The 21,879-nt window shown below is 40.4% G+C and overlaps 1 protein-coding gene across 2 annotated transcripts in view; it reads right to left on the minus strand.

The window, feature by feature from the left end:
• CREB1 (cAMP responsive element binding protein 1) overlaps positions 1–21,879 on the minus strand; it is a 53,761-nt gene that overhangs the window by 18,795 nt on the left and 13,087 nt on the right. For both annotated transcript variants that reach the window (XM_058186307.1, XM_058186300.1), the window contains exons 2-6: positions 16,852–16,973; positions 13,811–13,957; positions 6,297–6,397; positions 2,941–3,083; positions 544–726 (exon numbers count right to left, since the gene is read on the minus strand). In XM_058186307.1, coding sequence (XP_058042290.1) covers positions 544–726; positions 2,941–3,083; positions 6,297–6,397; positions 13,811–13,957; positions 16,852–16,965 — 688 coding nt within the window. In that variant the 5' untranslated portion in view covers positions 16,966–16,973. The remainder of the gene's footprint in view (positions 1–543; positions 727–2,940; positions 3,084–6,296; positions 6,398–13,810; positions 13,958–16,851; positions 16,974–21,879) is intronic.

Genomic DNA, 21,879 nt, shown 5'->3' on the forward strand with positions numbered 1-21,879 from the left:
AAAGAAAAGATTAAAGAGATTATTTGCTAAGAGTTTAGAGGGAGGCAATGTGAAATAGCCCAGATGAAATCTTGGGCTAGTTTCACATAAACCTATTTCTAATTTGAACCCTATTATGCAAGGTATCAATATAAATTGCTGGTAGAAATTATCTATCCCATTCCTGAACTGTCTACATAAAAGGGACAGAAAATTATAAGAAACAAGGTAGCAAAGGCAGGCAGAGCATGGCCTCTGGAATTCTTTCTAACCAATAACTTCTGAATTTATTTCCGTAAATGTATGTGTTATGTTCGCATTTCTGTTCTCCCTTAAATTTACATATTTGTGTCAGAAAAAAATGTGTATGGTTATAGCTCTTGGTTGTTTCAGTTCTATTCCTCATATCCCAACAGATTTTATTTGAAGAACAGGAAGAAAAGCCTCTCCTATTCTAGTAACTAGCATTTTAACAATTTCACAAATAAAAGAATGAATGACTCAATGAATAAATAAATAAAGCATCAACTTTAAGTAAATCATTTAAGAATGTCCTTATCCTACCTTGTACCACTACTTGGTTGCTGGGTACCAGAATTTGTTGTCCATCAGTAGTCTGTGCATACTGTAAAATGGTGGTACCCGGCTGGGTTGCAGCTGCATTGGTCATAGTTAGAGTCTGCAGGCCCTGGACTCCATCCGTGCCATTGTTTGCTAACTGGATTGCACCTCCTTGGGTGATAGCAACTGGAAACAGACAAAAGCAGGTAAGCAATTCAGATATTAAGAACATTGTAAATAATCTGAAAATAAGGTTGTTTAAAACATTTAATGTTTTGCTTATGTGATTACATTATGACTCTGAATGTATTTTATTCATTACAGCTATTAACACAGACGTTATCTTGATGCAACAATTTTGATAAGTCATAGATAAATCACCACAGAAGGCAATGCTGAAAACTATTTTGTTAATGGCATATTTTTCTTAAACCTGTTATGGCAGAACAGCTGAAGCATTCCCCAACCTCAAAATCATTAATAGAATGTACTAATGTACTTCTGAAGAGATATTGAATTTTGTTCATCATGTAAGAAAATGTAATTTATTGTATGCATTTTGCAAGATGTGATTTTTTTTAAAGATTACAATTTGTTTTCTAATTCAATCAATCAATCCAGATACTAGCATTTAATAATAATATGAATTTATTGTGTGACTTCTTGGTTTTTTGGTAATGAAAATTATATGTAATTTGTTAAAAAAAATGATAATTTTTTGCTAATGATTAATAAAAGTATAAAAATTAGCAATTTGTTTCTGATAACTGAACTCTATTCATTCCAATGGTCTGGTGGTTAAGGCACCAGGCTAGAAAGTGGTAGACTTTGAGTTTGCTTCCCATCTTAGCTCTGAAAGCCACTTGGGTGACCTTAGCACAGTTACTCTCTCAGCCCAACCCCTCTCACAGGATTGCTGTTGTGAGAAAAATAGGAGGGGGAAGATGTTTTGGTTATTTTCACCATCTTGAGTTATTTGTAGAAAAAATTAAGATAGGATATTAATAAATAAAATAAATAAACAATGGCTTCCCCTCTATCTTATATATTTTGTTCTTCTTACATCTTTTTATCAGTTTCATCCTTCCTCAGTTGCTTTCCTCAGTTGCCTCTGTGTTACAGTTTTTTTTGCTCTTCACATACAATTACTGTTCTTAATTTTTTTTCTGTACTTATTTTTGTATCCACTTTCATGAAGCTCCTCAGTTTGCTACACCTCACTCAGAGTGCAACAAGAATACCATTCGCACATGGTCCCTCATTCAATGCTGCCAGCATCAATTCCTCAGCTCCACCACATATACACCATTCATGCAGACAATACCTGCATGCACAGCATTGCCATATTGATGATGGATATCAGCAACACCAGTCCCTAAAAGAAAATCAGGACCACACTGGGGACCAGAGCAAATAATAATCATAAAACTCTATGTCCTTCATCCACCCTCCCAGCCTTGATCACTGAACATGTAAGGGTGATTTCACATGGCAATGCTTCTGTCATGAGATAAACTAGAACATAAATCATGCTTTCATACAGTAACTATTGTTGAGCAAACAATTATATATTATAATCATTCTCAATATAAATGAAATGCAACATTTTACTGCCTGGAAACTTTTCACTTCAACAGGTGGTGTAAATTGGTACTTAAAGCCAAGGTCATATGTGAATAGATGAAGATTATTCTATCCTTTACAGTGAAGAGGGCAGTGAAATATCTGCTGGGAAAGTAATGGGATTGAACAATATCCATAGCATTAAGAAGGGCACTAGAAGACACAGGCATGTTAATTTTCTAAGATAACTTTAATCAAAAACAAAATACTTGTTATACAAGTATAACAATGCTTAACTAAGTTTCATTTGCCCTGCTCCTTTGCTGATGTGCCACATTTGTATGCTATTGGTTCATTTAATAACAAATGTTTTGCTTTGCCAGCAATCATTGGGTATATCGTTAAGTAACAGTATGACTGCACAAACATTTCTCTTTGGTTCTCATAATCTTTTGGTATGTTGACATGTATGTATCATGTTGTCATGTATGTATCATGTTTCCTGATTGCTTATTTGTACCCTATGACTATCATTAAGTGTTATACCTTATGATTCTTGATGAACGGATCTTTTCTTTTATGTACACTGAGAGCATATGCACTAAGACAAATTCCTTGTGTGTCCAATCACACTTGGCCAATAAAAAAAATCTGTTCTGTTCTGTTCTATTCTATTAGATGTGACACAATTTCAAAATCTGAAAGTGACAAATATGGAGCTCTGAGCATTTTTCAGAGGGGAAATTAAAATTTGGATACTAGATGCATTTTTGATGTTTAATTAAAACTTTATACACTTTTCCTTTCCTACTATTGCATAAGAAACAGATCACCTACTGTATTGCCCACTACTTGTTTGATAAATTGGAGCTGGCACGGTGACAGTAGTAATAGCAGGTGCTGTTGCTTCCTCTTCAGATTTTTCTTCTTCAATCCTTGGCACTCCTGGGGCATCCGAGGACAAATCATTCAATATTTTCCTGAAAAGAAATAATGTTGGAGAAATCTTAACCAATCCAGTAACTACGAGGTTTATAATAATCTTACAATACACATAACAGAAGACTTGTAGATAAACCCGTATCACCCATTAGCACCAGTCAATGGTATTTGTGATGCATTTTTGAATGTTCAGTTGACTGAATTTCATGTTTAATGAATAAAAGAGATAATAATAATAATAATAATAATAATAATAATAATAATAATAATAATAATAATAATAATAATAATAATAATAATAATAATATACTACCAGTAAGGCTTACTAACTACTGGAGAGACCAAAATGCCCTATAAGAAGGACCAAATGAAGAATAGAAAAGTGGCATGGGAAGATAAAATATTACATGGCCAGTACATTACAAGACCTGGCAATGGCTAAGAACAGGAAAGTTGAAGAAAGAGACAGAGAGGCTAATTCTGGCTGCACAAGATCAAGCCTTAAGGACAAATGAACATAAATCTAGAACACTTCCTGTCTATTTCTGGGGAAACAGCAACAGACAGCAAGTGTTTCTTCTGCAAAGAGACTGAAGAAACAGTGGATCATCTGTTTAGCTATGGCAAGATTCCACAGACTACAAACAATGGCATGATAAAGTAGCAAGAACACTGGATTGGAAGATCTGCAAAAATTACCAATTGTGTACAAACCTGAATTGCTGAGATCATAAAATACAGAAAGTAATAGAAAACAAAGAAGCTAAAATGCTTTGGAATTTTAGAATTCCAACAGACAGGCATCTGCCACATAACACCCCAGATTTAATAACTGTCGATAAGAAAGACAAAAAGTCTGGATAGTGGATGTTGCAGTGATCTGGAGACAGTGAAATAGAAGAGAAAGAAATGGAGAAGATAACAAAATACAAAGACCTGCAAATAAAAATAGAATGACTGTGGCAAAAGAAAAGTAATACCAACAGCAATAGGCCCTTGGGGTGCAATCTCAAAATAACTGGAGCACCCTTTGAACTCCATCCGTCTTGACAAATTCACCATCAGTCAATTGCAAAAGGCGGCTTTATTCGAAAAAAGCTTCCAACCTGAGACAATGCCTTGAGTGCTCACCATAAACATCAATATCTGCCTATCCCAGGTCTTTGGAAAAGACTGAATAGGTGGATAAAAATGCCAAACCCAGTCTGAACATCTTGCTGACTGTGCAATGAACCATAATTATATATATTGCCAAGTCATAAGATTTACTGATTAGAGAAATACTTACTGAACTGGTAATAAATACTAAGAATATGACTTTAAGTAAGCAGGTTAAGAAGTAAAAACTGAAGGGAATAAACTATGATACCAAAGTTAAAATGGCTATGGAGCTACAAGATTTCCAGTGAAAGTGGTTAAAATACAAGAGTGGTAAAGATAAAGACAAGTAAAATTAATCAGAGCTGCAAGCAAGTATTTAAAAGAGTTAAGAAGTTGAGGACATTTTATGTTGTCTAAAGCAGGGCTCCTCAACTTTTCGGATCTTAGGGACCGCTAAATTCATAATTTTAAATCCCGTGGACCACTAATATGATCTGCCTAATGACTGGTTGGGTAGGCAGTGGCTAGGTGGTCATGTGACTGGGTAGGCGTGGCCAGCTCAATGTCACACACATTGAGGGGCGCCTCACCAGTCTCTACTCACCCCACCCCTCCCAGCCACCCCTTACCTCCCCGCCCAGGCTCCTTAGGGCCCCAACAGGAAGCAGTTGTTGGAGCTAAGCAGCCACTACAAGAAAGAGCTGGCAAAACAGCTCAGTTGAAATTGGCTCTGACCGAGAAGGAGACTCAGCAGAAGCACCTCACTGAGAACTACCAGCATAGGCTTTCCAAGCAGAAGGAAGACCTATGGGAGTGCGAGTCAGGTACTGGCATCTGGAGGCTCAGTGGGCTGAGACGGTCAGCCAGTTCCAGGCCATGTTGCAGTCCCACTGGAAGAAGGCTCCCCAGCTCTCTGCCACCAGTGGCTCTTTCCTCCAGCCTTTGCCCAAAACCCTGCACCAAGAGGCTGAAGCAGACCTCAAGTCGGAATTTCTGTCCCACTCCAACCCACACAAAAAGACCCCGAAGGGGGAGACTCTCTGCAGCAACACAAGCATTCATTGCACGTATCCATCCCAGGGGCCATAGTTTGAGGACCCCTGATTTAGTGCAACATAAAAAATGCATGTAATTATTCTGCGGACCACCAAAATTTTCTCATGGACCACCAGTTGGTGACCGCTGGTCTAAAGAATAGAATTTGGAGACTGAATAGCATTTTCCAGCTATTGATAAAAATTTGCTAGTGAGGTGGTGGTGGGGAAACTGGCACTGTCAAGGACTTGCTGACAGAACACAAGCCTAGACTGAATCCTAAGATTCCTCAAATCTAACCCTTACTTCCTGTTACTTGTGAAAGTTTAAACATTCGAGGAATGCAATGGAGAATCAACACACTTAGCTCCCTTCTATAAATTTCCCATTCCACTCATTTCACAGCAATTAAAATCTTTGACTGAATTTTATTACAATGAAATGAAAAGCAATCCATCTAATTTTAGTATGCCTGCATTCTAAAAAAGCATAAGGAAAATCTGATGTAAACTGAGAAAGGGCGTATAGTATCTCTTCTGGGTATTCATCCATTAAAATAAACAATATTTCTTACACAATCGGAGAAAACTGAAAACAGTAATCTGATTCACTGAATCACTGGTTCTCAATAAAAAAATCTTGTGGAACTTTTACTTACAAACAGTGTGCTTGAAATAATTCAGCAAATAACAGTTAACACTTTACAATTAATCTGACTGATCGTTTCATGCATGAACAAGATTCCTAATTATTACTTCTCCAAATGGGTGACTACTCTAAAGAAAGCATCGTACATATTAATAAACAGAAGAATGAAGCTATGCCTTTAAATATGAATGTTACAAATTGATGTCTTCCCACTTTGCTTGCAAAGACTGATTAAAGTAACCAATCATTTTATCATAGTATTTTCCTTACATGAGATCTAGCAGCATATACGTGCTGTGTAAGAACTGAATGGTAGATCTTACAGTCCAATTATAGCCCATGCTTTCCAGTCATGATACATACTCCAGATTTTCCTGCTACTATATTCTAATAATAGGATGGAACATCTAGCAAATTTTTCATGTGTTGACCTATTGAATGCAGGCTTTACAATCTTACATTCGTACCTGTAGGAAGGTCGCCTAGAAAGAATTTCCCTTCGTTTCTGGGAGTCGGTAACACTGTCCACAGATTCCTGTGAATCTTCACTTTCTGCAATAGTGGAGATCTAAATATAAGAGCACAGTAATTTTAGGATTTTAAACATTATTAACAAGGTACTATTTGAAAATCATAAAATCATCTTTTATGTATGAATGTTTGCAAGATTAGAAAAACAAAGATTGCATATTAAGCAGGATATCATTATTTATTTAAATGAATGAAAGTTTAAGAAAAATTAAGGAACACAAAAAATAAAATGGAAAAACAGTGATCTTTATTTAAATGAAGAAATAAATATCTTTTGGGGTATGTATCAGTTAAAACAAAGCACAGTATTTCTTATGCAACTTATAATATTATAATAAACTTATAATATTTCACTTATTCACATCTTTAAAAATGAAAAGTTCCACAAAAATTAATTAAGATTTATCTAATCCAGCATCAGGATATCAATCATGGTCAGCCAGATATTTTAGGAAGGCAACAACAAAGCAGTTTGTATAGTTCCTGCTTTATACTTATAAATCATCAAAATGATGGAAACTTATTTAGGAAGATACCAAACTCATATTAAATATTTAGATTTTGTCATTTTGGAGAAGTATATATGCCTTTTATTTTAAACCGAAAATGAAAACTATTTTCTCACTTATGACATATTAATCATTTTAAATAACTAGCTAGTCATACACAAATATAAATGCTGGTACATTCTCTTTCTTAAAATAATTGTAAGTTTTATTTTGTTCTTGTTATGGTGATACATTAACTAGTTAAATACAATTAACAGAAGTATGTATGTAGTTTAACAATACAAGACATATTACTGTTTAGCAGAAACTAAAATGGTTACTGTTATGTATTCATGTTTGTACCTTTAAATATTTGAGCGGGAAATCAGCACGTTGCTGATTGGTCGAAGCTTCCAGCAGAACTGTATAAAAGGAGAGGTTTTTCCCCAGCCTGTTGCTGGGTTCACCCTATATTAAAGAGCTGTTGTCACTACCCTGGTCTCCAGCCTCGTTACTTCCCGAACATAACATTGGCGACGAAGGTGGGATCCCGAGGCTAAGGAGAACCAGAACCGAGCTGAAGCACGATAGACCCGAACCCAGCAAACTCAGGGCAGAGAAGCGGAGATGGCCAGTTACACTCCGCCCGCACCGTTTGACCCGGCTAAAGAGAAATGGGGAACGTATATGACCCGTTTCGAAAGCTTTCTAGAAGCCAACGAACTGCAAGGAGTTCCAGATAACCGAAAAAGGGCTTATTTCTTAAGCCACTGTGGTCCGGAGGTCATTGATATCGCAGAAGCCCTGGCAGAGCCAACGCCGTTGCAGTCGGTGTCGTGGCCAACTCTACAGACTTTACTGAAAAACCACTTCGCACCAACGCCGTCCAAATACGTGCGGCGGTTTGAATTCGGAGAGCGAAGGCAGATGGAGGGCGAAACCATCGGTGACTACATGGCCGCCCTAAGAAAAGCGTCCAAGGACTGCGGATACCGCGACCTAGACGAGGTGCTCCTCGAGCAACTCATCCGAGGGGTCAAAGACATCCGCTTTGCGGCGACGGCTGCTAGCAAAGAGCAACCTAACGCTGGCCAACGCCTGGACGAAGCCAGAGCACATGAAATGTCCACCAAGCGGCGGAGACACTGCAGAAGCCTGTCCCACCAAAGGCGAGCGAAGGCAACTCCGTGCACCAGGAGGAGGTTCAGACCGAATCCGACGGTGAAGATGAGGAAGGGTCTGCCGAACCGAGAAACGCGACAAAGGGGACCGAGGCGAATCACGGAAGCTGCGGTGGTCAACACCAGCGGCAACGCTGCAAGTTTAAGGACGCGACATGTCGGCGGTGTGGGAAGAAAGGGCACCTAGCTCAAGTTTGTCGAGCGGCCCAACCTTCCCGCCGAAAATTCAAATCGGCCAATCAGAACGCGGAATCGGCAAGGCGACCCGCGATTGGCTCAAACAAAAAAGGCGCGGATTCCAACCAGACAACTGTGGTCATAGGCCGCGCCTCGACCCGAGTGGAGAAGAAGATCTTCACCAAACCAAAAATAGAGGGAGTGCGGTGCCGGCTCGAAGTAGACACGGGGTCAGCGATCACCATCATGTCCTGGGACACTTTGGCGAAGTCGCTGCCGTCCGTCGCGAAGCGCCACCTGCAAGCACAACGGCTACGAGTCCACGACTACCAAGGGAATCGCATCCCTGTTCGAGGGACCACCACCGTCCGAGTCGAGTACGGTCCACACAAGAAGACCCTGCCCATCACGATCGTCGAAGGGACCCTGCCCAGTCTGTTGGGACTAGACTGGTTTCGTGCCCTGGGCATGGGAGTGACTGGCATCTACAGAAGTGACTGTAACCTGAAAGACATTCTCTTTAACGAGTTCGAAGATGTCTTCAAGGACTGCCTGGGCAAGTACAAGGGGACCCTTATTTCCTTCAACTTAGACCCCCAGGTAGCCCCCATTAGGCTTAAGGCGAGGAGAGTCCCTTTTGCCCTAAAACCAAAAATCGATAAGGAGCTAGATAAGCTCATTAATCAGGGGATTTTGGTGCCAGTCGATCACGCAAAGTGGGAGACGCCAATCGTCACCCCAATAAAGCCGGACGGGTCAATTAGAATTTGCGCTGACTACAAGGCGACGCTTAACAAAGCCTTACAGAAAAGCGCTTACCCTTATTGCACTCTTTGGGGCAAGGGCAAGTCTTTGCAAAGTTAGACTTGGCCCAAGCCTACCAACAACTGCCCGTAGACGCCCGCACAGCCGAAGCCCAAACGATTGTAACGCACAGGGGGGCCTTCAAGTGCACCCGATTGCAATTTGGGGTCAGTGTGGCACCAGGGCTGTTCCAAAACCTAATGGAACGACTACTGCAGGGGCTCCCAGGGGTAGTTCCCTACTTCGATGATGTCCTAATTTCAGGGGAAAACATGGAGGAATTGGGGGAGCGGTTAAGAAAGGTTTTGGGCATTTTCCGGACAGCCGGATTAAAAGTCAAGGCAAACAAATGCCAGATAGGGGTCGAATCCGTCGATTTCTTGGGCTACCGGATAGACAAGAAAGGAATTCACCCTACTGAGAGCAAGGTTAAGGCAATTAGGAAGGCTCCAGCGCCCAAAAACAAAGCAGAGCTGCAGGCATTCCTGGGATTGGTGAATTTTTACGCGGTCTTTTTAAAGAACAAAGCAACCGTTGCGGAACCGCTGCATAGGCTCTTAGGGAAAAATACTGTTTGGTCTTGGGGAAAGTCAGAAAATAGGGCTTTTGAAGCAGTAAAGAACCTGCTCTCAAGTGATAGCCTGCTCATCCAATATCACAACTCATTACCCCTAGTGCTGGTTTGCGATGCCTCCCCTTATGGGGTGGGGCTGTACTCAGCCATAGACTTCAAACGGCACAGAAGCCCTATAGCTTTTACTCTAGAACGATGTCCTCCCAGAGAGAAACTATAGCCAGCTAGATAAAGAAGCACTAGCCATTGTGTCAGGGGTTAAAAATTCCACGAATATGTCTTTGGGCGGATTTTGAAATCGTGACCGACCCCAGACCGCAACTAGGGATCCTGGCTGGCGACCGCCCCACGCCTGTGGCACTTTCGCCCCGACTGACCCGATGGACTATATTCCTAGCCGCCTATTCGTACAAGCTGCAGCATCGACCAGGAAAAGAAGTGGGGCATGCAGACGCTAAGCCGATGCCCACTGCCAGGGGCGATCAAGACCCCACTCCGGGACGCCTGTCCTACTTATTGACTCTTGACTCTGGCCCAGTCACATCTAAGGAAGTGGCTCGGCATCATACCGACATTGTGTTAAGGACTGTACCGGTTGGGTACAGAGAGGGTGTCATGCGCCGGGCTTAACGGTTCAAAGAATTTGTTAAAAACGCGATGAGCTCTCGGCTCAAGGGGTGCCTGTTATGGGGTGATCGTGTAATAATTCCTGATAAATTAAGGAAAGGTATTGGACCTCCACGAGGTCACCCAGGATCGTAAGGATGAAGGGTTAGCTAGAAGCTATGTGTGGTGGCCACTCATGGACGCAGAGATTGCTGAGAGGGTAGGGAAATGCCAGGCTTGCCAAGAGTCCAGACCTCTACCCCAACGGCCCCAGTCAGGAATGGGAAAAGCCCCAAGGGCCCTGGTCAAGAATCCACATTGATTTTGCTGGCCCTTTCCACGCCAAACGTTCCTAGTGGTTGTTGATGCATTCTCTAAATGGTTGGAGATCATACTCATGAAATCCACTACGGCCAAGCAGTAATCGCAGCCCCGCGCCACCTATTCGCAACTCACGGGTTGCCGGACACTCTGGTGTCCGACAATGGGCCGCAATTCCACGGCAGCCCAGTTTGAAGAATACCTGGCAGAGGAGGGCATCCGACATGCCCTCTCTGCGCCTTTCCACCCTGCGTCGAATGGCCTTGCAGAGCGTTCCGTCCGGAGCGCTAAGGAGGCATTGTCCAGGCTCAAGCCAGGTGACTGGCAAACAAAGATAGATTTCTTTCTGGCCGTTCAGCACAGAACCCCAAGCACGGCTACAGGCAGAAGCCCAGCCGAATTGTTGATGGGACGGAAACTCCGGTGCCCACTTGACCGTTTGAATCCCCATTACACACCAGAGGGTTACAAGGGGGAACTAGAAAAAACAAGGGAAATGGGCATAGGCGACCGGGTGTGGGCCCGAAACTATGGGGACGGCCCTAGTTGGCTAGCAGGACAAATCATAAAGACAACCGGCCCAAAATCGTATTTGGTAGAACTCCAAGACAACCGAGTGTGGAGGCGCCACATAGATCAGATAAGGAAACGAATAACTGATCAAACCGAACCAAAGGAAACAGATCATGACCAATACCCATTTGAATTCACAGCTGACAATGACCCGGGGGAGGCGCAAGACTTAGCTGAGGTCCCAGAGTTCCAGCGACGCCATCAGGTTCCCGAGGGAAACAGCAGGGAAAATTACAAAAGTAATCCAAGGCCGGATGGCCAAGAAAAAGAGTCTGCCAATAATCCGGGGCCCGTTGGCCCAGAGAAAGAGCTGGGAGGAGAAAACAGCCCCTCCGACCAGCTCAAAACACCACCCAGAACTGAACCGCGCAGGTCTGAAAGAACTAGGAGACGCCCAGGTTATTTGCGTGACTACGTCGAATAAGGATATGTAAATAAAATGTAAATAGGGGCAAAGTGTTTTCTGGGAGGGGAGGAGTGTTATGTATTCATGTTTGTACCTTTAAATATTTGAGCGGGAAATCAGCACGTTGCTGATTGGTCGAAGCTTCCAGCAGAACTGTATAAAAGGAGAGGTTTTTCCCCAGCCTGTTGCTGGGTTCACCCTATATTAAAGAGCTGTTGTCACTACCCTGGTCTCCAGCCTCGTTACTTCCCGAACATAACAGTTACAGGTAAATCGCCTGGTTAGGAGCGTTCCCTTAGCGAACATTCGAAGTTATGCGATAAGCACCCACTAGCATTTACAAACAACTCCTGAACTATGAATGTTACAGCACCACAGCAGCTGTTCGCTCTGCAACATTTGCCTGCCTATTCCTTCCCTCCCAGCCCCACATGCCGGGTCTCCATAGGAACTAGGCCTGTGGATACTGACCTTGTGCAGATCTAGGGAGCCTTCACTTTCTTGGCCTTCATTGTGTACGCAGAGAATGGAGGCCTAAAATACTGAAAGATCACACTAGATCAGTAGCGTGAAAACTCACACTATTGATCTCACGTGATCTCATGGTACTTTAGGCCTCTTTTCTTTGCAAATGGAGGCCTGGACAAGAGCTGCAGTAAAAGGCTCTGGAAATGGAAGGAAGGCCTGAAACATTGAAGCTTTCTCTCTGTTTGCAAAGCCTTTTGCCATCTTTGCAAAAAGCCTTTGCTGGCGAGAACGGAGCCTTTGGAGGGAGTGCACATTGCTCTGGACCTCTGGACCTCAGTTTTCACCAGGAAAGGTCTTTCCTCAAGGCGTCTGCTCTGTTTTCAAGTGCCCCATTTCCATGCAGACGAAGTTTACAGTCTCCAATCAGGGTGACAAATGTTTGAGTAACCCTAAGGCAGTTGGAAATGGAGCAATTCCCTCCGTTTCCAATCCCAAGGCCGCTCAAACACTTGTCAACCTGACAAAGACTGGAAACTTTGTCTGCATGGAAAAAGGGCGCTTAGGAACGGAGCTTTTTTCCATTTCCATGCAGACAAAGTGCAGTCTCTGTCAGGGCAATAAGTGTTTGAGCGGCCCGGGGGGGTTGAAAATGGAGCAAACTGCCTGAAAACGGAGTTTTTTGCTCTGTTTCCAATCCTCACAGGGTCGCTCAAACACTTTTCGCCCAGAAAAAGACTAGAAACTTCGGGGGTGCATGGTCTTGTGCGAGTTCAGGCACCCATCCACCTTTGCAGAAAATGGGTGCCTGACATCCTGCGGGAGGTTCCAGTCTCAGTGGGAAAAGTGTCTGCATGCTAATGAGGGTTTTGGAACAATGCGAGTTTGCTGCCCCAAAGCCTCACTTTATGCAAACACTTTTACGCACGGAGTTTGGAAGTCTTTGGAGGAGACTCATTGAGGCTGCCTGCTGCTCCTGAAGTGGCAGGCAGGCTTGGTGATCAGAGAAGCCAAGCAGGGCATGCTCGTCCTGCTCTCCCCGCTCGCTGGGAGCAAAGAAACAGAGATGCTGGAGAGGAGCTAGATTTTCACAAGGTAAGTGACCCGACATGGTAGGATGGGGGTGGTGGTAGAGAAGCAATTACGGGGAGCATGAGGTATTTCAGTGGGTCAGGGGAGGCCTTGGGTGGTCTGAAGAAAGTGGCCTGTTCCATCACTAGCCCCCACCGCATTGCCTTCCCCACCCCGAAATACCTCATGTGCATTTAACAAGCGTTGCATTTGATTAGCGAATGCGGGGGTGAAAGGAGGGTATGACTGTTCAAAGTATGAGATTCACTCCCACGAATCCTCGGATTATAAATTGAATGGGCAGGTTCCATTACATTTGTAACTCAAGGACTACCTGTACTATTTTCTTTTGATGGACTTCATATTCTATCATAAATATTTTCAACCAGTTATTTCCTCCAGGGAACATTTGTATAAAATAAAGATGTGACACATCCTTGTTCTTAGTTTTTTAAACCTGAATCAGAAAGAAAAGTTTATTGAGATAAACTTTGACAGAGAGAAACCATTTTAGCAATGAAGCTTCCAAGACCCATCTGAGCACATTCTGAAGTAACTTTTTACCCTAACCAGTGTGTACAGTATATATTCTTATACCAGGGAAGTCACATTTCAAATTTAAGACAAAATAATAATTAAACTTAAGCAGTATGGATTATCTGTGGAATAACAATTGAGAAGTACCATAAGGCATTGTTTAGAACTCATATTTATAAAATTAAATTGGTACATCATAAGTATATACTACCTAATGTAGCTCAATATACAGCAATTTAAAATTTACCTGAACTGTCTGGACTTGTGGAGACTGAATAACTGATGGCTGTGCAGCTTGAATAACACCATGGACTTGAACTGTCTGTCCATTAGGCAATTGCACTAAGGTCACAGTGGGAGCGGAAGATGTTGCATGAGCTGCAGGCATGGATACCTAACGAAAGTATATGACACATTATTTTAAAAACATTTAATGTCAGAGTAAGGATAGGAGACTCCCAGTTGGCAGACCATTTGCAACTCCTAAATGGCTCTTGTGTGGCTTGCCACAGGTTCCCAGATCTCACCAGCTGCCTGTCTCGCACCAACAATATATGGCTAACTTCAAAATTCTCCATTGTTAAAATCAGCTGCAATGATATCACTGGAGAAGAAGGGAAACAGCTATGTTTCTTCTCCTTAGTAGTCTTAATTTATCTCCAGATCAGGAATAACATTTCCTACAACTGAGATATATAATTTTTTATTTACATTTATATCCCGCCCTTCTCTGAAGACTCAGGGCGGCTTACATTGTGTAAGGCAATAGTCTCATTCTATTTGTATATTTATATACAAAGTCAACTTATTGCCCCCCCAACAATCTGGGTCCTCATTTTACCTACCTTATAAAGGATGGAAGGCTGAGTCAACCTTTTTTTGTCTATATACAAAGGTTTTTGTAGACGTGTAAATGCTTGTGCGCACCTAGGCATTCCCTGAGACACTGACTGTATCACTGGGAGTCAGCAAAGTTCCTAAGTTAAAATTCTATTCTAGTTCTATACAGAACTATATTCTATTCTATACAGGCAGACTTTGTTAAGCAGATATATTTGGATGCAGTATTTGAACGACCCGATAAAATTAGCAATTATAAGCTTTTGCAAGAAATCTGGAAATATGTACCTACAATCAGTTATATTGGCTTTCCCTAGCTGTAATTAATATCATTAACTTTATGTAGCTAGATCTACAAAACTATGAAACTTACTATACGCAAAAAATTACTACCTATTTGTGACATGCTACAGGGTCCTGCGGGAATTGTGAATGCGCATATTGTTCATGATGAATCAGAAGTCATCATTTAAGTTATTCCTCAGAAAGAAACATCCAAGGAAGTGAATATACTCTTGCTTTGTGCAGACTTTGTACTAACTTTTCAAACTAATTGAAACCAGTGAATATTTTACTTTCAAATCCCTAAAAATCCACTATATTTTTCATGTAAGTCTTCACTATTAGATTGTGCAATGAACTTTTGAATAGCTTACTATTCTTACAATTGAACCATTTGCTAGCCATATTCAGTGAGAAGAAAAAAGGATGATCATATAAAGTGCTATGAATATGAATACTACTGTGTTTCCCTGATAATAAGCCCTATCCTGAAAATAAGCCCTAGCGTGATTTTTTACTCATGCATCCAAAATAAGCGCTAGTTAAGACTCCACTCACTCTGTTGCACCTGGTTACACGAGGTGGGGTGAGGCGCACAGGTAAAAGTCAAGCTAGGGTGGGGATGAGGGTGGTGGAGCCGCCCATGCCCTGTACCCACTTACCTTTTGACACTTGCATCCAGGCCTCCCACACCCCCATACCTGCCTTGCCTAGCCAGCCTACTTCTTCTGTGGCCAGTTGCTGCCCCTTGTGTGTGTGACCCTCGACCTCTGTTTCACCATCAGAGGCTTTCAGAGGTCTCTGCAGCCGAGAAATTAGCTCTGGATTGACACGTGCAGTGCCCCCCGTCCTCCGTTTTGCCAGTGAAACAGAGGCTGGGGGGTGCCCCGCGCGTCAATCTGGAGCTCGTTTCTTGACTGCAGAGGACTTCCCTGAAGGCATTGACAGCAAAATGGAGAAGGGGGGGCGGGGGGGCGCTGCGCATGAGCAGCAGCCAGAGGCCATAGAAGTGGGCTGGCAGTGGCTCCTGCTGGGCGGAGCTGTTGGAGCCATCGCCATGAGGTGAGAGTGGAAGACATTCCCAAAAATTAAGACCTAATGCCTCTTTTGGAGTGGGGGAAAAAAAAGACCAGTTCTTATTTTTGAGGAAAATGGTAGTAATGGTTATTGGAATCAGATTATTTCTCTAACAGGAGGTATAGTAAGTCTAGCAGCTGTATATAATACTCTCTGCATTTTCCCATTCTAAATTTTCCTTTTATCTCTTGTTAGTCCAACCTGTTGCCCCTTACATCATTTATATTGGCAAAATTATTCAAATAAAATACATTATTACAATTCTAAGTATTTAAAAAAAAGTGGTTTGTTTTTTGTTTTTTTTGCTTTTTGCTCTGAATGGGAGGTTTGCTACAAAATTTAATTGGACAATCATTTGACCACAAAATTAATTTAATAGCTACTACCAAGGTTATTTCTTGAATCTATAGTGTGGCATTAAACACTACAGGACAACTAGCAGATTTCTTATTGTACCTGACTTGAAATGCAGGTATTCTGTAAAGCAAATTGCCAGCCTCCATGCTTATTTTTATTTCCAAAACTACGTTTTAGCATCAAATAGAACCTATAAAATGGTGACAGCTTTAATCTGAATTATCCCTACATAGCTGGAAAAGAATAAAACTATGTAGGGACTACATAGATTGGCAGATTGTATTTTGGTAAATTCATGCTCCATACAGATGTATCAAACATTACAAGTTAAAACATTCTCAGATTTATGCAGCCATGTTGGGCATTTTAAGCTTAAAATATCCTTAAGTCTTTTCCCAAAAGAACTAAACAGGGACTTTATTATTTTAAGACTGTTAAGTTCTACAATTGACTTATTACTGTAAATTGTTTAAATATTTTTTTTAAAAATCTTGAACAGCCAATACTACCTTCCACTGATTTTTAAAAAGATATATAAAATGTATTTAAAATTACTTTAGCGATTTAAAATATGTCATTTCACTATGGCAGTAATTTTGTAAATGGGTGACCCACCACTAGTCTCCTTTGAAAATGCTGGAAAAATATCTCAAAATTTCCAATTTGTTCATCAAACACAAAATGTTGTATATCCCACAGATGGAAAATAAATCAGTCTTTACAAATTTGTACCTGGGCCAATGTTGCAATTTGTGGTTGTGCTTGAACAGTCATCTGTTGATTTTCTGCCTCTGTAACAGCTGCATCTCCACTCTGTTGGTTCTCTGCACCAGATTCCATGGTCATTTAGTTATCTGTAATTAACATGATCATCATCATTCACATGTAACAAATAAAGAATATTTATTATAAAAACAATTAACATATATTTATTAGTTATTATTTTATGTTATATTAAAACGTCTTCATTTACATAGAAATAGTCTTGAATTTATGACTGATTGTTTAATGATGTTCAAACTTACGATGGTCTAGGAAAGGATGCTTTATAGGCCATTATAAAAGGTTGCGCCACCTTTCTTCCCAAGTCACATGAGTGTGAGCTGAGTGCTTAGCAATCTCTTCAAACCTAAGATGGTAAGTGCCCTGCAATCATATGACTGCCATTTACAATCTTCTCTACCACTTGTCTAGAGGACTCTCTTTGGTCTATGGAGGCTGGCTGAGGGAAGCTGAACTCATTCAGTGGGGTGAAGAAACCAAACTCCTAAAGATCAGACTCCATTCCTGCACCCCACTGAAAACATTCCTTTTCACATGGAGGGGAATGAATATCCTTTTGAATGATTTATGCTCGGTTTCTGCACCCCATGGAAGGAATTCCCTTCTGTGATGGAAAAGAGCTGATGTCCTTTGATAGGCAGTTTTTTTCAAGCAACCCATAGAGATGAGAGGGAGACAAAATCCAAGCAATTGTTTCAGCTTGAGCAGTGAGGCAGCACAGTTACAGAAAGAATACTGGGTGACTTTGGGGGAATGGACGGACTTGGCACAAGCTGCACGAGTGTCTCTCCCTCAGGATTTCAGTGGGGAAGATTTTCAGCTCCTGAGTGTCCTAGAGTCCCCCTCTGCCAGAGTCATCCTGGGACTACAGTCTGCTTAATGAACCATGCAATCACTTAAAGACCACAGCCTGGAGTGCAGTAATTGAACAAAGCAGTCATGTAAATAGTCACATTTCACTTAAGGATTCCAGTCCCAGTTGTGGTTAAGCGAGGACTGCTTTTGATAATAAATTAGTTATACAGTTCTGCACACAATTAGATTTAACATTACAAAAATAATATACAACTTTGCATTTATTTAGGAGTAAAATCAACTGCATTTATTTCCTACAGAAAATCTTATACAAACTAATTGGTAGAATTGACTCCCTATCCTGCTCCTCCCTTGGCAACCTCCCAATCCTCTCAAACAGACTCTTTGAAAGATCAGAGGGTCTACTGAGTAAGTCAGACATGATGCAAGGTGAGAAGAAGGGAGAATCACTTTTTATTTCCAGAAGATGTGTCTGATGATTTTTCTAATCTTGCTTAAGAATATTTTCTTCATTACATGTTTTATCAAAGATAAGAACTAGCATAAATTATAGTAGTAGCGTAAAAAAAATTATGAAACAATAATTGTGGCAAAGGTTTTTGCCAAAAAAGTTGCAACAAAATGTCAACTAAGAGTGATGCTAAGATTTGAAGGGTCTAGTAATTAAAAATATTAAAATTATTCTTTACTTTTGATGTGGTTTTTTAACTGAAACCCTCCACCAAACAATACACTCCGATAGCCTAGTTTATGATAAAAGTAGTTATTGTTAAAATTTACCAGCATGAGCATGCTGGGCTCTGGTTGCACAAGTGACATTTTGGCCAATGTGTGCCCAGACTGACCACTCCTGTTCTTATTGTTAAGCAGGAAAAACTATATGTGGTACAGCTTCAACTAAAGCTGGCAATCAACTCCATCTTACAAAAAAGCATTATGGGAAAGCCTTCATTGAGCCAATCATGAAGAGTGAGGGAGACAAATGTCTGCGGTTTGATCTAGTGCCAATTGTGCCATATAAAACAGTGTAAATTAAAATATAAGGAGTAATGACAGAGCATGAATTAAGAAAAGGAATAAAAAAGACTTGTATGTCTGTGGAACTAAGAGAAAGAGGAATATTATAACCGACATCAACAAAGCCAATTTGATCTTATGATGTGTACTTGATTAGTACATGCAGGGAAGTAAATCTATACAGGTAGTCCTCTACTTACAACAGTTCATTTAGTAACCGCTCAGAGGCACTGAAAAAAGTGACTTATGGCCATTTTTCACACTTACGACTGTTGCAGCATCCCCATGGTCACATGATCAAATTTCAGATGCTTGGCTACTGGTTCATATTTATGATGGTTGCAGTGACCTGAGGTCACATGATCAGCTTTTGAGACCTTCTGACAAGCAAAGTCAATGGGGAATCCACATTCACTTAACAACCATGTTACTAACTTAACAAATGCAATGATTCACTTAACGATTGTGGCAGGAAAAATCGTAAAATGGGGCAAAACTCACTTAAGAAATGTTTCACTTTTTTTAGCAACATAAATTTTGGGTTCAATTGTAGTCAAAATTTGAGGACTACTTATAGTGTAATAATGAATGACAGAGCTGTAATATAGGCCAGGAAGTAGAAATTGTTATTTAGGCATATGTGAAAATAGAATTAATAGATTGGCAGTAGCTGCATATTATACTTCAATGAAAGGTCTTGATGGGAGAAGCTGAGACGAGTTGGGGAAAAGTTCTGAACAATTGTAACCCAAAGGAAATAATGATTCTGTGATGGGACATGAATGGATAAAGACAAGAAAGCAAAGAAGTGACTGGGCCATTTGGGAAGCCTACAACAAATGAGAATGGTGATCTTGCTTATAGTAAGGGCATATCTCAAGTTAAATGGAAAAAATGAGAAAGGCTCCTTGAAAGAAGCATGAAATGAAAGAGGCTGTGCACATAACAAGAATGGTTGCTGCATAATTGAAAATAAAGTAATGAAAGGAACAGTTAAGATTAAAAGACAAATGAAAACACAGAATGATTTTAATGGAATATGAAATTGTTTCAGAAATGAGTGAAGAGGGATTAAAAAACAGACACTCCTTGAATTATTGGAATTTTAAAGTTATAAAATGATCTGGGATGCAACCGACATGGGGGAATGTTGGAGAAAGTATTTGGAAATTTGTATAAGAATTTATATTTATTTTATAGTTATATGATAAAATAATGAAGCAAAAATAAACACTATACAAACTAGTACTGAAGAAAAAATAACCAATAACCAATGCTGTAAGAATGTTGAAAAAAGGGTAAGAATGCAGGTGCACAGAATCTCAAAATGAAAGAATTGAAAGTTGGAATAGACCCAAAGATCAACTAGTTCAAGGCTTCTGCAATTTGGGGAGGGGACTAAAGTATATGTGAGAGATGGCTCTCCAGGCACTTAAAAAAAAAAATCCAGAAGTGAGAATCTACAACTACCACAGGTAGACTTTTCCACTGCTGTTCAGATTTTATTAACAGTAACTTTTTCCTTGTACTTAAAACTTTATAGCTGCAACTTATAAGCAATATTTCTGGTATTAGTTTATATGGCAATGGAAAATAGTTTCTCACTATCTTCTCTATGAGTCCCTTTTATATTACTGAACACAAATACCATGTCTCCCCTTAGTCTTTTTTTTAGATGAGTTCCTTCAAACTGTCCCCACAAATAGGGCTTATTCTCAACTTTCAGAATTAAATTTTGCCTTTTTCTGAGCCTATTTTAATTTAACAATATCTGTTTGGAAATGTGGTGCCCAGAATCATTTACAATATTCCATATGAACAGAGGGGTGTTCTGATGCACCACAGAACTGTATTAGCAGATGTCTCACAATGCTGCCCCTTTTTCAGCTTGCTGTAGATGAGCATAGCCAAGTCCTTCTCTGACGTTGTGCCCCAAGCCATCTTGACTGAATTCATGTCATAGTTTGTGCACTTGCACATCAAATCACAATGCTTTGAAGTGGTAAAGTTTCCAAGATCAAATGCAAACAAAAAAATGTCCATTTGGATGCCAAGGCAAGCTATAATTTGCGTAGACAACATTGAAATGAAGCTAAAAGGAGAAAATCTCTTATTCCGGATTGCGTCACTAACTTTATTATTACTGTAGTAGTAATATAATCAATTTTGCAAGACATTCACTGATTATAGTTTCTATCTAGGCCCCAATTTAGTAAATATCCACAATAATTAAATGATTAAGATTAATAATTAATTATCCCATAAGCAATCCAGAGTTTCCTTGGGGTAGGATGGCCAACTAATAAATTTTACAAATAAATACGTAAAATAAGGTTCCCACCCTCTTTTAGAGACAGCTTTTGATTCTCTTATTAAAAACCTGCTTGCTGTTTTCCTCCTCTTGAAGAATACTGTTCTCTGGGAATTTTAAAGTTGTTATCCTAACACATTTTTATATCAATTGTAAATGTACTAAAGAATTGCACTAATGAGATTATTTTTCACTGCGACAAGTAAAAATTGTACTTGGCAGATTTTTCCTCCCTATACAATTTCTGACATAATTTTAGTCATAATAGATAAGATGAATTATTATTTAACTGCCATGATACAGTGTTGTTCTTGCCAGTTTCTACCAGGAGAAAGCATTTGTCTACAGATCAGACTATGGGGGGGTGGGGCGGGGGGGTGGGGAAGAAATTCTTCAAGTGATCACTTTGTTCAACCTCCACAGAATTTACACTAGCGACTATAATCAGGAAACCAACCAAGAATCTACAATTAATGTGTAAGACTCAGACCAGAATGGGTTCCATAGAACAGTCTTCCAGAATGACCTTATTAAGTATGTTCAAATCAAAACAATTAGCCAACTTTGTAAAACAGGAGATTGTAAAGCAAGTCTCGCCTTTGACTGAACAGGAAAGAAAGGCAAATTTCCATTACAACTGAGGAAGAAAACTGATAATGAGAGTTTAAAATTCCATCATTAATACTCCTTGCCATCACTGAGAGTCTTCCCTAATTAGAAAAAATAGCCAATTTAAATTCAGAAAGAAGTGCAATTTTATTTAGAAGCTTTATGTTTGTCTTAGTTACACATACACAAAATAATCTTACACTACAACAAAATATTCTGCAACA

This window comes from Ahaetulla prasina, chromosome 1 (assembly GCF_028640845.1).
Source record: "Ahaetulla prasina isolate Xishuangbanna chromosome 1, ASM2864084v1, whole genome shotgun sequence".
NCBI lineage: Eukaryota > Metazoa > Chordata > Lepidosauria > Squamata > Colubridae > Ahaetulla > Ahaetulla prasina.